Here is an 18,155-nt window from a genome sequence, read left to right as displayed (position 1 = left end):
TTTTTGTAGTACGCGGGCCTCTCACTGTTGTGGCCTCTCCCATTGCGGGGCACAGGCTCCGGACGCGCAGGCTCAGTGGCCATGGCTCACGGGCCCAGCCGCTCCGCGGCATGTGGGATCTTCCCGGACCGGGGCACGAACCCGTGTCCCCTAAATTGGAAGGCGGACTCTCAACCACTGCACCACCAGGGAAGCCCCTCCCTCCCCTTTTAAAAGGACCTCCTTCTCACTCTAATTGACAACTCTCTTCTTCTCTACTATCATTTAGGTCCACAAATGAAAAAAAGGTTAAGTATGTAAGCACACTAGAACTATACCCTTATATAAAGGGTAAAAAAGATAATTCCATACCCACACATAAATTTTAAAATCAAGTCAATGTCAAAAGCCCAAATTCCAAATGAAGAGGGCCTTAAAATGTAAATAAAATGAGGACAAACGGGATTGCTACATCACTGCATCTTTTCACCTCTGTTCCTCACAGCATTAAAGAGAAACTGGTTTCAAGGGAAGAGGAATCTACTCAGAAAATAAATATTCAAGCAAAGTTTCCAGGTTCTCCACTTTCAGGGCCTCAACTTTTAACTTTATTACATCAGTGTTACTACTGAGGGTTTGTTTGGGTTTTTTTCCCCCCATACAATAAAGTATCTTAAAGAGAAAAAGAAATCCTGTCATGAACATTTTCTACAATAAAATATTGGTTCAAGTATTAAAAGTATTAGAAAAAGAATCTAGTAATTACTATAAGGCTCATTAAAAATAAATTATGGGCTTCCCTGGTGGTGCAGTGGTTAAGAGTCCGTCTGCCAATGCAGGGGACACGGGTTCGAGTCCCGGTCGGGGAGGATCCCACATGCGGCAGAGAAGCTAAGCCCGTGTGCCACAGCTACTGAGCCTGCGAGCCACAACTACTGAGCCCGCGTGCCACAACTACTGAAGCCCCCGCACCTAGAGCCCATGCTCCGCAACAAGAAGCCACTGCAATGAGAAGCCCGCACACCACAATGAAGAGCAGCCCCCGCTCGCCGCAACTAGAGAAAGCCCGTGCGCAGCAACGAAGACCCAATGCAGCCAAAAATAAATAAATAAAACAATTTTTTAAAAATAAATAAATAAAATATAAGTTATGCCAAAGTGCCTTCATTTTCTTTCTATGCAGGTAAATAACTGAACTGCAGTAAATTCAATATATATGTTGATTTCAACAAGAAAACGTGTTTTATATATCCTTACACATAACTGAAGAATTGTGGACTGAATGGGACCATGCAGGCTTCACAGCAAGTTAAAAAGGTTATCACTGTCAACCTCTCACAGTTTTAAACAATGACTTGGCTAAAAATAGAGAAAGCATGCTTTTTAAATAAGAAGATAACACAAAAGTGTGTGAAAAAGCTATACACAAGATGTAAAAAACAAAATTCAGAGGGATAAAAATTCAAACATTAAATTAAATGAAAATAAATGTAAAGTCCTATGTCAAGCCATAAAACGAAGAGACTTAGCGTAAGGCTCTGTTTGAGCCAATGACATAGTGTGGTCACCAAAACTGCATGAGTAGCCTCAGACTGGACTTGTACCAAGAGGCAGTGGTTCAGCTCTCTACCAGCAGGCTGGAAAGGGTCTGGGGACCCTACAGCATGAAGAAGAGCTGAAGGTACTTGAGACAGAGGCGGACTCTGGCAGCAGCGAAGCATCAGATAGACCTGCGGGTGAAGCCCAGGTGTGCACTTAGAAACTGCCCCTGTGCACCAATGCCTAACCTCCCTAAGCCTCGGTTTCCTCATTCATAAATTGAAGATGATCATAATAGTACCTACTCCATAGGTTTGAGAATTAAATGAACTAAGGTATGTAAAATTCCTTTAATAGTACCTGAAATAGTAAATAACATGTATTGACATGTTAGTTATTATTATTAGGTTTAGATTAGAAAAGAGGTAAGTAAAGAAAGAGAACAGACCGTATAGTTTCCAAGTATCTGAAGATCTATCATAAAGTTCTAATATGAACCTTACAGGGGCTAGAGTCCATAGATACAAGAGGAAGAGAAGAAATCAATCCAGACTAGGAAAAATGGTAGGAGCATGAGGGAAAGGCAGAGAGATCCAGAGTATGCTGACGAAGGGGAGGGAGATGGCGGGCTGGGGGGAGACAGGGAAGGAACAAGTAGTTCAACCTGACTGAAGTAAAGGGTTCCTTCTACACATTTAAAAAGAGCAAATCTACTTACAAACAAACCAAGATAAAAAACACCAAGAAAGCCTGGTTGAAAAAGCCATAGATACCGGCACTGGCTCTAGATGAGACAGAAGGGCTTTTGCTCATTGTCTTCTTGTTATTGCCACTTGCATTCAGTGTCTTGGAGTGACTCTGTTTGTGCTCCAAAGAAGATGTAGAGGAGGAGCTGCTGACGGATGCAAGCAGGGTAACTAAAACAGTACAGGAAAAGAACACATCAGAGGGTGGGAAATAAGAAGTGAACGAATGAGATGCTTTTCCAGGTAAATCCTTCTGAAACTCTCCACTTAGCTTCCTCAGTGTGGATTAACTAGTGTTGAATTAAATGCCTGATTTCATCAAAATATACTGTAGTTCATACATACAAGATTTTATAGCCCAAGCAGTTTTAAGGATTCAAAGGATCCACACTATATGATGGCGATCTCATATAGGAGAGCGCTGTCATGTCACTGACTTAGACCAACTACCTATCCTAACCACCACTGTCTCTCATCTCTCACTTAAGATGAGTTAGTAGAATCACATCTTATTTATATTAAAAACATACTAATGTGTTTTTAAGGTAACAAAAGCTTAATATTAAAATGTTCTGAGTTAACCTGAAGGCAAGCAGGAATACTTTTGAATTTTCTATTTGTGCTCTATTCACCCAATGATTTGACAGCTAAAGGCAACTTTAAATGCTTTTATCAAGACATCTACACTATGGAATTTCCTTTTATTCTCTTAATCTAGTCCAGTAATTCTCTAATTTAAGTGTACATAAGAATCACAACACAGGATTTTATACAAAAAAAATGTGTGTGTGTGTGTATATATATATATATATACATACACTTTATTATCAGCTGCTTAGGGGATTTTTAAGGATAAGTATTTGCTGTAATGATTCTTCCCTTACAAACTTTAAACTTTAGCCTCATATAAGCTATATCACTATATCATTTTAAAGTTCAATCAGTAAATTAAATTTTGAAAATAGAAGTTATAACTTATATTACCATCTTTCTCTGCTCCAGTTTTCAATTCTTCACCAGGAGGCAATGAAAGTGTTGATTCTGAAGCACTATCTTTTTTTGATGTCATTAATCCTAGAACACAAACACACACTTTCAGCAAGAAAGAATTTTCTTTAACGTTAAACAAAAATATGTATTTGCTTTCTTTTCTAAATTTTATTTATTTATTTGGGGCTGCACTGGGTCTTTGTTGCTGCGCGCAGGCTTTCTCTAGTTGTGGCGAGCGGGAGCTACCCTTCGGTGCAGCGCGCGGGCTTCTCATGTTGCGGAGCATGGGTTCTAGGCGCACCGGCTTCAGTAGTTGTGGTTTACATGAGCTCAGTAGTTGTGGTGCACGGTCTTAGTTGCTCCGCGGCATGTGGGATCTTCCTGGACCAGGGCTCGAACCCGTGATCCCCTGCATTGGCAGGCAGATTCTTAACCACTGCGCCACCACGGAAGCCCTGTGTTGGCTTTTTAAAGTACAGACATCCCTCATTATCTAAACCTTATCCTCTTCTGAGAACACGCTGGATGATAAATTCACAGACGGCAGAGGGCAATGTTTCATTATTTAAAGGGGAAAGCCCATCTGAAAACCCCAATCAATTTCCCCAAATATCACTAAAGTATCTTTTCCACCTATTTAAAAATCCACTAAGGAATTCTAAATAATATAGAGCATTTAAACACAGCTATCTAAGTGTCTGATACTTAATGCACTCCTTAGTGTGTCTGCACAGTGCTAGCGTGTAAAGCAAACCTGATACAGCTATGACGGCTGCACGCTTACTAAGGCCTGCAAACAACTCATGATTTCACTGGTGTGTGCAGGCAAGTTCATTGTAGCAGACTGTCTATTTAGATAGTAAATTTGCGGTAAAAATTTCTGCAAATCATTATAGCAATTATTCATTTAAGTGAGAGTCAGATAGTAAGAAACCCTGTACTCTCTGAATGACTACCCGACTCTCACTACACCCAACTCCCCCAAAAAACTGACTTTAAAAGAGAGCTCATGAATAATACTCTACTTAATATTAAGACTTCTGTTTCAATTCTACAGAACCAAACTATGTAAATAAGAAACCTAATGGACTCCACCCGGTTTCGAATTCCATCAAGCATCCATTCCAATTCTACTCACTTACAAAGCGTTCTGGGTGAAGAAATGAGCTTGGCACTCTGAGCGTCGCAAACAAAACAAGCCACGGTCCCAGCCCTAAAGGAAGACCTTTTCAATTTGGTGTGGCAGAAAGACATGAATAACGATAATATGAGGACATGTTTGATATAAGCCCTAGCATAGAAGGAGGAGACAATAATCATGGTAATAAAGATAAATTAATGCCTCATCAAGAAGATCACATTCCAATATGGGTCTTGAGAGATACGTCAGGTTTCTTCCAGCGAATACTGGAGGTATGACCAGAAAGAACTGAAGGCTGCATTACGGATGGACAAAAAGTGGGAAAGAACCAAAGACGTAAAAAAGAGCAATCAAAAAAGAAAACAGGGACTTCCTCCACTTTCTGTCTAGCAGAAGACCCCTTTCCTGCTCCTCAGACCAGAAATAGAGGGCTTCTCTTTGAGCTTTCTTTCCGTATCTGCTGTGTACTTCTGGGTTTCAAGTTAAAAGGATACCATTTACAAGAGCATCAAAAAGTCTAAAGTACCTAGGAATAGACCTAACAAAACAAGTACAAAATATCTGTAGAGAAAATCATAAAATTTTGAGATATTTTTAAAGGACCCAATTAAATAAAGCAATATCCCAAGCTTACGATTAAAAGATTGAATACTGTGAAGATGTCAGTTCCCGAACTGATTTAAGGTTTAAATGTAACACCAACTAAAACTTCAATGGATATTTTTTATTCTTTGACACTAAAAATAACATTAACATAATTTGTTAATTTATCTGTCTAGAAGTTAACTTTCTATTAAGGAGCAAAAAAAACCTTTTAATTTTATGACAAGCACTTTTTTTGAGATATAATTCCAGTTTGTACTTGCAAAATAATAGTTTCTTGCCCTGGAGATATATTTATCACCTTATTTATTTTCCTTTTTATTTTTCTAATTGAAGTGTAGTTGACATAAATATTAGCTTCAGCTGTACTATGTACAACATAGTGATTCGACATTTATATACATTATGAATTGATCACCACAATAAGTCTAGTTACCTCTGTCACTACAAAGTTATTACAACATTACCGACCATGTTCCCTATGCTGTAGGTTCCATCCCCGTGACTTATTTCTTAACTGCAAGTTTGTGCCTCTTAATCCCCTTCACCTACTTCGCCCAGCCCCCCATCCCTCTCTCAACAGATTTTTTTTTAAAGAAACTTAACAACTTATTCTAAAATTTATAAGGAAGTTTGATGTATAAGGGCCAAACAGGACACTGTTCAAGAAAAAGATAGGAGGCTTTCCTCTAGATATCAAGATTTATTTTTTATAAAAACTATAGGGCTTCCCTGGTGGCGCAGTGGTTGAGAGTCTGCCTGCCGATGCGGGGGACACAGGTTCGTGCCCCGGTCCGGGAAGATCCCACATGCCGTGGAGCGGCTGGGCCCGTGAGCCATGGCCGCTGAGCCTGTGGGTCCGGAGCCTGTGCTCCGCAATGGGAGAGGCCACAACAGTGAGAGGCCCGCATACCGCAAAAAAAATAAAAAGAAAAGAAAAAAATAATAACTATAGTAATTATGAAGTGCAGTACTAACACAGGGATATTCAAATAGGCCAGTGGAACAGAGCAGAAAGGCCAACCAAATTTGTAGACAAAATCCTTTAGTCATGGGAGCGTGCCTTTCTGCTTCAGTTATTGATGAGTTAGCAAGCATTTATTAAGCACCTATTCTGTGCTATGTGCTGCGGTGAATACGAAAGTACAAAATGCTCTCACAGTCCATTTAAGTTGAAGATTTTTCTAACAGAATAGAAGATCTACCCAAATAAAGCAATCAGAGGACAAAACCCAAGATAACAAATAGCAACAGGCTGGTATGGATTAGAGTGTATACGAAATTAGAGAATGAGGAGATCGAAGTGAGCTGGGTCATCAGGGAGGTTTTCATGGAGAAACAGGATGTGAGTGTGAGTAAGGAGGTAAAGAATGACTCAAACCTCAGGCAGAAGTCAAATAATGCCCAGAGAGATAGGGAAAGTATGACGGGAAGAGTGAGAACCATGTACACAAAGGACAGTGAGACATGACAAACCACAGCTCAACTGCGAAGCAGTAAGTGTGGAGAAATGTCTCTGACGGCCAGTTTCAAGAGTCGAGACTTTTTCTGATAAAAAAAAGTCACTAAAATTCTTGAATAGGTGAGAAACATAAAGCTAGTTGTGTTGCATAAATACTTATCAGAGGTACAGAAGTCTAGCTTTGAGGTTAGATTGGAGGTGATAAAAGTATGGAAATAGAAGGGAAAAAAAGGAAGGAACAAATCTGAAAAACGCTTGTCAGGGATTAAAATCATAAACCAAGAACTTTGCAGGTTTTATTAAATGCAGGTTTCACAGGCAGCTAACCAAAAAGTGTGAAGCAATTTAAATATAAGGCATTCCACAGATAAAAGTAAAACATGAACAAGATATCAAACTTTCTGGTTTGACCTACCAGTATGTACTTTTGACGCTACATGCGCTACATCAATCTTCTGGGACCTGACGAGAGGTACAGCTTTTGTAGGAGGAGTGTGTGCTGTATTCTTCCTTCGATCTTTTGCTTTACTTATCTTTGCAAGGGGTGCAAAAATACCTAAGAGAGAATGCAGAATTTTAGTGTTAAGCAATTAAAAGCACTTCAAATAAAAGGACAAGTACAGCCATTCAGTAATATAAATCTTTACGTTCTTTTTTAGTGTCTACTAGGTGCCCTGTAGTGAGAGACAGAGAAAAAGTACGTCTCACTCAGTACTTGCCCTCAGAGAGTTTACAATCTAGTCGTCAAGACTAACAACATACACAATAATTCAAGCACATAACATAACGAGGCACTAAGTGAAACTCAGGGAAAAGAGAATTATAATTATTTCTAAGTACTGGCAAATAACAGTGCACTATATAGTACAACAACTATTCCTCATGTCCCTTTATCTATAGCTCCTTAGAACATATTTTTTCCCATATTATAGCTTTTTATGTTCATGTTTTATCTATCTTCCAGACTTTAGAAGACAAAATCCAATACTCATCTCTGCATTCCCCCAATGTCCCTAACTATAGTGCCCTACACATAGTAGGGATATAAAAAATCTTTCTGAGTACAAAATATAATTTCCCAAGAGGCTTAGTCCTCAGCTTCTGACAACTGACAACAGAAACAATACAGTGTGTGTTGTGTGGGAAGGTATGTGGGGACAGGGGGAGGGGGCTGCCTGTTTGCTGCAGCTAGGAGTATAAAATTCCATTAAAAAAGAAATGTATCCAGGCATAAAATTACAGTATATATAAATATGCACAGACATTAGAAATAGTGAATATGGACTATAAATACCAAGATTATTTGGCTAAGACATTTAAGAAGAAAAACTAAAGACATAATATGTACATTATACACTACCATTCAGTGTTTACGCCTAATCTAACAAAGACACATTATGACTAAAATGTAATACATTAAAACAACTTGTTTTAAAATAGGTTTGATGAAATGCTCAAGATTACAAAAAGTGAGTTCTTTGTTTATAGCTAACAAGTGCAAACTATACTACTTTTCTGCTAATCTCGAAATTCTTTCCTCCATCAGATTCTACAATCCTTCCTCCTGATTTTCCTAGCTCTTTTGACTTCTCCACAATGTTTTCTCTCTTCTGTCCCCCGCCTATCAGATTTGCTTTCTATTTTTTTCTCTAAATTATTTTCCTTGCCAAATACACACACATGCACACACACACACACACACACACACACACACACTCAAGCTTGATGACGATTATATCCAGTGTTGCCAAGGGTTTGAAGAAATAAATTATTTTATACTGTGGGATGTAAATTTGTAAAATCTTATTTGAAGACAAAAATTCTGACCTAATTTACTTTATGGCATTAATTATAAGGAAATACTTATACTTAAGAAGTATGAACAAGGTTACAAACTTACGTTTGCATATTATAAGGAGAAGATAGACTTCAAGAGCCAAAGCAATTTCTAGTTTACTATTATAACCCAATCATACTTTTGGAAATTAATTTACGAGAAAATAATCCAAATAGGAGGAAAAGACTGCATACCTGAGTATATCATCACTGCAATACTATAAGTAGGAGAAAACAATTATTTGGCAATAGAATAAATGAATCCACTATGTTTACGAACTGTGACATCACTGTTAATAAGTAAAACAATAAAGATTATGTAGAAATATAGAAATATATGAAAAGTAAATCAAGAGAACAAAAATTGAGTTGTATGTTTGATTACATTATGATTATATCTGTGAAAAGTTGTATGTGTGGATATAGGAAAGACTGTAAAAAATAGAAAACCAAAACATATTTGAGTGCAGACCATAACTTATTTTTCAAACCTGTGTCATTAATGTCACAATAATATCATTCAATGAATGAACTACATAGCTCTTTCTCCTTGTTTTTTTTTTTTAATTAACTAAATCATTTGGGAAAACCAAAACTAAATTTAAAGCAATGACTGACTGGATATAATCAAAGCCCAAAGTGTGCACTGTGTATGGGTTAACCTTCCTGTTCAGAATCTCATGCTACTCAAAGTACTGATGGGACTCTCCTCAGATCTTGACATACAATGATAAGGCTTAACTAAAAATAAACACATAAGGAAGAATTACTTTTAAACAGAAGAGTAATGAATTTCTGGATAAACATGATCCATTTTGTTCAACCACAATTCCTCCCAAAACTCCACTAAAATTTTAGTAAGAAATAAAAATGGTATAAACTCTAAAGAAAAAAGAAAATGATAAAAAAAAAAGAGAAAAAAAGCTAAAGCTTCCAAAGAAGCTTCCAAAAACAGGGAAAAGGACAAAAACAGAAGAAAGGATGACTCTGGAACTTCTAAATAGCAGCAGTGGAAGCTCAAGATGATAGCTGGCAAACTATGGCCTGAGAGCCACAGCCTCCCACCGCCTATTTTTGTACCATCCTGTGGGAACGCAGCCACACCCATTTGTTTACATATTGTCTACGACTGCTTATTCACTACAACAGGAGAGCTGAATAGCTGCAACAAGGGACTGTATGGCCCATAAAACCAGAATATTTACTACCTGGCCCTTTACAGAAAAAGTTTGCTAAACTGCATTAGACAACAGAGTATCACCTTCAAAATACTGAAAAAATGTGAATTTCAACCTAACACTCCTTATCCCACTAAACTATCATATGAAGTGTAAGGGTAGAAATAAACATATTTCTGGAATGTAAAGTCTCAAAAAATTCACTCCCCATGAGTCCTCTGTCAAAAAGCTACTGAAGGATGTGCTCCACCAAAACAAGTAAGTAAACCAAGAAAAAAAAATGACTTAGTACGAACACCAAATCTTTCTCTTCATAGTATGAAGTCAATAGATGTCTAAAATTGGAAAGATTCATATATTATTTAAAATATGAATATGAACATCAGAAGATACATCTAAAGAAGTCAAAAAAGTTCTTGCCTCTAAAGAACAGGTCTCAGAGTAAGGAAGGGCAAGCCAGGAGAGGGTTTAGCTGTTGTTTTAATAAACCTTATAATACAACTTATTAAACTAGGTATATGTGTTCACTTTGGTGATTATTAAAAGACATAAAAATTGTATTACCAAATATTAAAAATTATTTTAAAAATTTCATAACTGCCAAAACTTAGAAGCAACCAAGATATCCTTTAGTAGGTGAATGGAGAAATAATGGAGGACTGTGATACCTCCAGACAATGGAGTATTATTCAGTGCTCAAGAGACATGAGCTATCAAGCCATGAAAAGACATGAAGAAACTTAAATGCAAATTACTAAGTGAAAGAAGGCATTATTAAAAGGCTATATACTCTATGATTCCAGCTATCTGACATTCTAGAAAAGGCAAAGCTATGGAGACAGTAATATGGTCAATGGTTGCCAGGGGCTGAGGTGGGAAGGGATGAACAGGTGGAGCACAGAGGATTTTCAGGGCAGTGAAAACATTCTATAATATGGCAATGATGGATACATGCCCTTATACACTTGTCCAAACCCACAGAATATACAACACAAAGAGTGACCCCTAAGGCAAACTATGGACTCTGAGTGATTATGATGTGTCCATGTAGGTGCATCCACTGTAAGAAATGTACACTCTGGTGAAGGGATGTTGATAAAAGGGGAAACTGCATGTGTGGGCAGGAGGTATACAGGAAATCTCTGTACCTTCCTCTCAATTTTGCTATGAACCAAAAGCTGCTTTTAAAAAGATCTTTAAAAAATTATTATAAAATTTTTACAATCAAAACAATCTAATATGTGCTACAATTAATAGATCAATGGGACAAAACAATCCCAAAACAGACTACAGCATTTATAAGAACTTAATTTATATTAAAGGAAGTACAACAAGCCAAAGCGAAAGTGACAGATTTAGAGAGAGGAAAAAAACCCAAAAAACTGTTGCTGAAAAGAGACAAATGCTTTGGCTTCTGCTTAGTCAGGGGGTTCTCTGCCTCTCCTGCTCCCCACACCTCAAGTACTGACAGTTTAGCAAAGATCTGGCTCAGACTACTGAGCTGGCTCAGCAGGAAGGGCTATTCCCATTTTTATATAATCCAACACATGACCCCTGCCCCCCAACTTGCCGTAAAGTATGTAAAAGGGGATGGAGACAGGGTCCTTGCGTACCCATCTTTGTCCTAATCAAGCATGCCTCTCCTTGGAATGATGGGATTTAGGAGGCCACGTGCATTCTGTTACAATCTAAGCATTTCTCATGGCTCTGATTTACATCTGCTCTCTGTGTTGCTAATGGTCTTGATCTTGCCCTTAGTCTGCTTGACAGTTGCCAAAATTAGCTAATAGAGTAAAACTAAACTTAAATTCTTATCCTTATACAATAACCAAATAAACTCCAAATTAAGTAATGTGGTATTTAAAAATTAAAACATTCAAAAGAATAAAATACATAACCTATCATGAATTCTGGATTAGGAAGAACTATCTACTTTAGCATAAAAGCAGTTATAAGAAATTATAAAGGAAAAGTCTTTTAACTGCATAAAACTACATGTCCAAAAACACTGCAAATGAAGTTCAAAGGCAAATGACAAACTGGGCAAAAAATCTGTAATAAATATAAAGGCTTCATATCCTAAAGATGCATTTATTTTTTAAAAACTCATCAGTTTTTTAAAAAGCTAACATCCCAATTTTCAATTGGCAAATAATATGAATAATTATTTCTTGGCAATTGCCAAGATAACACAAAAAATACATGTGCTACAATAGAACATTTTAGGTATTTTATTTCACCACAGTCAGAATAACATGAATTTAAACAGAAATTTTCACCCATCAAATTGGAAAAATTAAAGGAAATTGAGCCATAAAAAATCACATTTTCAAACAATATTTAAAGATTTGAGGAAATTATAATAGGGTGTCAGATAAAAATGCAGACTATTTAACTATATATAATCCAAATTTTGTGGAAAAAATAAACAAAATATATACAGGTGATTTTTTTTCTCCTTTTTTATGTTTTTTAAATCTAACGTAATGGGCACTTTTTATAAACAAAAATTTTAATAATATACCCCAAAATGAGGCTCCATCTTAAGTGTATGACAAAAGGAAACTGGTGACTTTGATAAATTCATAACAGCTAGCAAATAGTTAACATTTTGGGGGGTGCTTACTGGGAACCAAGCACTATTCTAGGTGCTTTATATATTTATCAACACATTTAATTCCCACATGAACTCTTGCGGAATTGCTATCCTCATTTTACAGAAGAAAACTGAGGCACAAGAAGAGAAAGAAGGTCCCACAGCTGGTAGGTAGAGCAGCTGATTCACACCCAAGCAGTCAGGCTCCAAAGCCCATACTCTTCAACACTGTACCATATACTGCCTTCCCTGTCGAGCTACAAGATCAAATACTGCGCAACCAGGGAAATTAATGTTCTGGGAAAGTACTTCACAACAAGGAAAAATATTCACAACATAGTAAGTGACAAAAGCAAACTGAAATCAATGTGTCAAGGTGTGTGTGTGTGTGTATACGAGAGAAACAGAGAATGTAAAATAAAGCAAACATTTGTCTGAAAAAGAAAATCATCCCAGCTCAGGAGCACAGTAATTAAGTTGGCCTCACTTGCTTTTCAATTTTTCAAGTTTTTCAACCTCTAGAGCTCTGTATTTCCTTGGTAATAAAGAATAAAATCCCTCCTTCAGTCATGACATCACCATGAGCAGGATTTAGGAGGGTCTCCAGAGCTAGGTGCCCTCCTAGTAAGACACCCTCTCCCAAGCACAATATTGCTCACAGTAAGAAAAGGGCAGTCGCTTCATTTATTACATAAGTAACCGGGGAGAAGGTTTTATTTAAAAATAATAAAAGAGTAAAATTTTATTATTTTAAATTAATTCTCATTACATTAGTATCTAACTTACCATATTTGGGGGCACATTTAAAGTACTGGACTTTCCCAACACTTCCATTGTTTTTTCCTTCTGGTTCATCCAACTCAATGCCAGCCCACTGCCCACTTGCAAATTCAGTTGTTCCACAAAATCTTAATGTTCCAACCTAAAGAAAATATAAATCAGAGTAACTTTTGAGTACTACCAGTAATTCTAAGTTTCCCACTCTTGCAACTTTATCATGGAAGTCTTTCAAAAACATTCTCTCAGGGCTTCCCTGGTGGCGCAGTGGTTGAGAGTCCGCCTGCCGATGCAGGGGACATGGGTTCGTGCCCCGGTCTGGGAGGATCCCACATGCTGCGGAGCGGCTGGGCCCGTGAGCCATGGCCGCTGAGCCTGCGCGTCCGGAGCCTGTGCTCCGCAATGGGAGAGGCCACAACAGTGAGAGGCCCGCGTACCGCAAAAAAAAAAAAAAAAAACATTCTCTCAAAGTAGACTTCAGAAGAAGGAAAATATTACCAGGGATAAAAAGAGACGTTAAATAATGATAAAAGAGTCAACGGACCAAGAAGGCATAAGAATCCTAAATCTATATGTACCTAACAACTGAGCTCCAAGACATATGAAGTGAAAACTGATAGAACTAAAAAGAGAGACAAATCTACAATCACAGTGAGACTTCAACACACCTCTCTCCATAATCAACAGGCCAAGAAGGCAGAAAACCAGTAAGGATACAGAAAAACTGAAACCTGAAACCAGCTATAAACCAGTTTGACCTGACATTTATAAAATATTCCATCCAAAACAGCAATACAGGACTTCCCTGGTGGCGCAGTGGTTGAGAATCCGCCTGCCAATGCAGGGGACATGGGTTCAAGCCCTGGTCCGGGAAGATCCCACATGCTGCAGAGCAACTAAGCCCGTGTACCACAACTACTGAGCCTGCGCTCTAGAGCCCATGAACCACAACTACTGAGCCCGTGTGCCACAACTACTGAAGCTCACGCGCCCAGAGCCCATGCTCCGCAACAAGAGAAGCCACTGCGATAAGAAGGCCACGCACCGCAACAAAGAGTAGCCCCCGCTCGCCGCAACTAGAGAAAGCCCATGCACAGCAACGAAGACCCAATGCAGCCAAAAATAAATAAATTAAATAAATAAATTTATTTTAAAAAAAAAAAGAGAAACACAGAGAACTAAACATACAAACCCTATCTATACCTAGCACTCTATCCAAAAATTAACTCAGAATTAAATGTAAAACTAAATATAAAACCTAAAACTGTAACCATCTAGAAGAAAACATAGAAAAATTTTCAGATATTCTAAACACACAATCCATAAAATAGAATTTTGATAAAATGAACTTCATGAGAATTTAAAACACCTGCTCTTTGAAAGACAGTCCTAAGAGAATGAAAAGACAAGCAATAGACTGGGGGTAAATATAAATGAAACAAGACTGGCTGTGAGGTGACAAAGGTAAACACTGCCGACTGATATACGCATGTTCGTTATATGTTTCTACTTTTGTATAGCTTTAAATTACTCAAAATAAAAAGTAGTAAAAAAAACACAGAATAACTCTTCTAAAAGTCCATTCTCAGACGTAGGACAGGAATACTAAAGAAGCTGAATATTAATCCAAAGGGGAGAAAATGCTATGCGTTCATAATTTCTTGGTATTTTAGCTCCACAGATAGGACAACGGAAAACTAACAAATGTCCATGAATGTATTCTTGTGGAAGTTGGTAAATGTCATTCTCAGTGTAATAGTTTGTAGCTTACCTTCCTTTTTGAAGCGACTTTCTTAGTAACTCAAATGTTCAAATTTCAGTGTTTTCTGAGAAAAGTGCGTAACACTCCCCACAAACCCACGCAGATATTTAGCCGTAGCTATTTTAGAAATTCCACATGCAAGCGCAAATTCCCTGTCCCATTCTCCATACCAAGCTCCCAATTGGCCCTAAAAAGAGAAAAACAGCTCTCCCATATGAGGTTTTTATAAAGAGAGAAGGGCAACAAGTGAAAGCCACCTGGAAACTGAGGCTCTGGAGAAAGAGGTGTCCAGAGAATCTTCAGTCGGGTGGAGTTGGGAGTCCTCTTTCCCACATACATTTTCATTACCAGGTTGAAATCATATCTAAGATTTCCCTGTTTGTGGGATCAAGAAGCCAAACACCCAGGAACAGTGAGGGTCACCTTTGCTCCGTTTCTGTGCAGTAGTAGCTGTGGGAGAATCACTACTGAGGAGGGGTGGGGAGCTGCAAGGGAAAACCTGCAGGCTGGACTGAGGAGGGGTGTGAGCGGGGAGCTGCAAGGGAAAACCTGCAGGCTGGATTGAGGAGGGGTGTGAGCGGGGAGCTGCAAGGGAAGACCTGCAGGCTGGACTGAGGAGGGGTGTGAGCGGGGAGCTGCAAGGGAAGACCTGCAGGCTGGACTGAGGAGGGGTGTGAGCGGGGAGCTGCAAGGGAAGACCTGCAGGCTGATGCCTCTAAATTCACTCGGCAGCTCCACTATGCTCCACTTTTCTCCCACTCAAATAAAGATGTCTTCGTTATTCAGTCTGAATAGCTTATATTCTTAAATTATGCTTTATAGTAACCGTGCATCTAAGTTTCAGGTTTTCCATTAAGTATCCTTCTACCTACATATGGAACTTAAAAAAAAAAACAACTCAAAACCACACTGTACCCTTGGCACACAGGCCACATAATGACCTTGGACATCGCTTTAGAGACTGCAGCTACTGACTATACCTTCTGTCTTGCAATAACGACACGATCCCCCAGCTTCAGGCCAAGTGACGTCAGCATCACCTTGCTAGTAACACGATCGTAACTTGGAAGCAATGGCTTTGAGAGATCACATGACAGAGGCACCGCATCGAGCAGCATCTGCTTGATTTCTTTAGCAGTTGCCGCGGCATCGGCCATTTCTAAGGGCATTTCGACCGGGTCTGGGACAACGTCAGCGGGGATCTGTCCTTTGTCATTCTACAAATAAAGAGAAGAGAAATTTTTCAGTTCATATCTGCTCAGAGCTCTACACGGTCATATAAAAGTATTTTTGGAAAAAGTAAGTTAAATTCATCTATCATTTATTTATTCAAAAATATTTACTAAACTTCTACCACCTGCCAGACACCATTCTAAGTGCTAAAGGCACACAGTGAAGAAAACAAAAGCCCCGCCCTCAAAAAGCACACAGCCTGGTGAGAGGCAGAATATAATCACACACATAAAACGTATGGTGTATCAAAGGGTAAAAAGTGGCAGAGAGAACAAAGCAGGTTAAGGGGGACAGGGAACACGGGCACAGAGATGGCTATTCACACACAGGGGTCAGGGAGGGCCTCGCTGCTGAGAGGCACTGGCGCAGAGGTCCAGGGAGGTGAGGGAACACACGGCAGCTCAGCTGGTGGGGACCGAGGTCCAGGCTCAGGGAAGAGCAGGAAGGCAGTCAGTGGGAAGCGAGCCTGGCTTCACAGGCTGGAGACAGAAGTCACAGGACTGCCTGGCTTCCCAACCCCAGACCCGAGACTCCCTCCCCTCCCCCAGAGCTGCCACCTTGGCTCTGTGACCTCGACCCATCCTGCCCACTCATGGAGTGACTCAGATTTTAAGAACAGAATCTATAGGTTTGATACTTCTAAAATCTGGGCTGGGATTTATCCTGCAGCAAGCAAAAATGGGCAGTCACAGGCCCACTAACATTTGCACAGTGTTTATATAAGCAAAATCCTATCATATAAGTTATCTCATTTGGTTATCGCAGCAAGAAAAAGCTTGTGAATAAAACAGATAAAAATCTTTACCTGTTAAGAGTCTGGACTGTAGCAGAAGACACCAACTAAACAAGTAAGATATCACTACCATTTCCAGTTTGCCAATTAGGAAAATTAGGCAAGGAGAGATGAACGACTCGCTCAGCATCATCTCCATAATTACTGCAGGGATGACACTGCAGTCCATGTCCAGCACCCACTGGACTCTCAGCCCTTCTGCTGCTCTGTGCTGTCCTACCCTCAAACAAGTTCTCTTTCTTCTACGTTCCCTAACCAAAAACTCAGGCTTCATCAGAAAGATTCCAGACTGTAATCTTTTCTTAATAAGATGAACCAAGATTCTTTTGCTCAGAAAACTTTTTCCCTTTCCTTCTCCTCTAATAATTATCTTCAAATGATCCATATGGATAAAAGTATGAGGCTTTTAGAACACATTTAGTTTGCAAGTGCCTCACATTTTTTATTTTAAAATTCAAGTCAGTTTCGTCCTAAGTAAAAACATGGTAGGAAGACATATTATCAAATTTCTGGGACAGTGATGAACTATTCTGATCCCCGATTTTTTTTTTTTTTCAAAGAAAAAGTACAAAATGTAATGAAAATACCTATAGCGCTAATCGTACTCTTGAGAAAAAGATAGAGGGAAAAAAACTTTTTTTAATCAACAAACCTGTCATGATAAGTTGTAAATAAGCTATATTTACAATGAATATTTACTTCAGATTTTTAAGTCCTCACCTTTCTAGAGTAAGTCACACACTTCCATCAATTCCTATATAAAATAAAACTTCTGTTTAAAAAATACTAAATAATAATAAAGTAACAATGATATCATGTTAACATAAGGCGGCTTGTTCATGATTAGCTATAGAATTCCATTTTCTTCTAAAGTAGTGGCTGTCAGGGTCTGATCCAAGGGCAACTGCTGACCCACATATTGACTGCTTTTTTTTTTAAGTATTAACCTCCAAAATTCGGTAATCTATTAATTCTTTGGGGCCTGAATTGGTAATTTACCTCAATGACACACTTCACTGCAACTTACTGGGTTCAAAATATTCTCTCCACTAATAGGGTCTTGTCAACCGTTGTACTAGCAAAAGCAAACACGTATCACCTTCACACTCCAGCCAAACTGAATTACCATCTCCTAGCCTTTGTGCACGCCACTCTCTCTGCCTAACATGCCCTTCTCAGCTTCCTCCTGTACCTGGTTAATTCTTAACTACATTTAAGCACTCAACATCACTTTTGCCAGGACACACTACAGTAAAACTGACTGCTCTCTTGTCTGTCCTCCCCTCTAGACAATATTCTCTTTGAGGACAGAGACGTATTTGTTGTTGTATTCTCCCAGTGCCCAATAAACAAGAGGACCTGAAGGAAGGAGGGAGGGAAGGAGGAAGAAAGGGGTTGGTTAAATAATTAATGGGGTTAAACAGAAAGAAAAGGGGCAAATAAGTAGGGAGGGAAGGGAAAACAGGAAAGCAGAGAGGGAGCGAGGAAAAGAGGAAGGGAAGAGGCTTTTTCTAACATTG

General features: G+C 38.8%; 1 protein-coding gene across 1 annotated transcript in view; it reads right to left on the bottom strand.

Annotated features, from left to right (window-relative positions):
• The window catches only part of CLIP4 (CAP-Gly domain containing linker protein family member 4), a 60,960-nt gene that overhangs the window by 25,586 nt on the left and 17,219 nt on the right, over nucleotides 1-18,155 (bottom strand). The window contains exons 7-11 of the mRNA XM_024731514.1: nucleotides 15,590-15,826; nucleotides 12,857-12,992; nucleotides 6,876-7,016; nucleotides 3,249-3,338; nucleotides 2,292-2,435 (exon numbers count right to left, since the gene is read on the bottom strand). Of these exons, the coding sequence (XP_024587282.1) occupies nucleotides 2,292-2,435; nucleotides 3,249-3,338; nucleotides 6,876-7,016; nucleotides 12,857-12,992; nucleotides 15,590-15,826 (748 nt within the window). The remainder of the gene's footprint in view (nucleotides 1-2,291; nucleotides 2,436-3,248; nucleotides 3,339-6,875; nucleotides 7,017-12,856; nucleotides 12,993-15,589; nucleotides 15,827-18,155) is intronic.

This window comes from Neophocaena asiaeorientalis, unplaced genomic scaffold (genome assembly GCF_003031525.2).
Source record: "Neophocaena asiaeorientalis asiaeorientalis breed wild unplaced genomic scaffold, Neophocaena_asiaeorientalis_V1.1 scaffold689, whole genome shotgun sequence".
Taxonomy (NCBI): domain Eukaryota; kingdom Metazoa; phylum Chordata; class Mammalia; order Artiodactyla; family Phocoenidae; genus Neophocaena; species Neophocaena asiaeorientalis.
The sequence above is the reverse complement of the archived record's forward strand: the minus strand, read 5'-3'. Positions and strand labels throughout refer to the sequence as shown.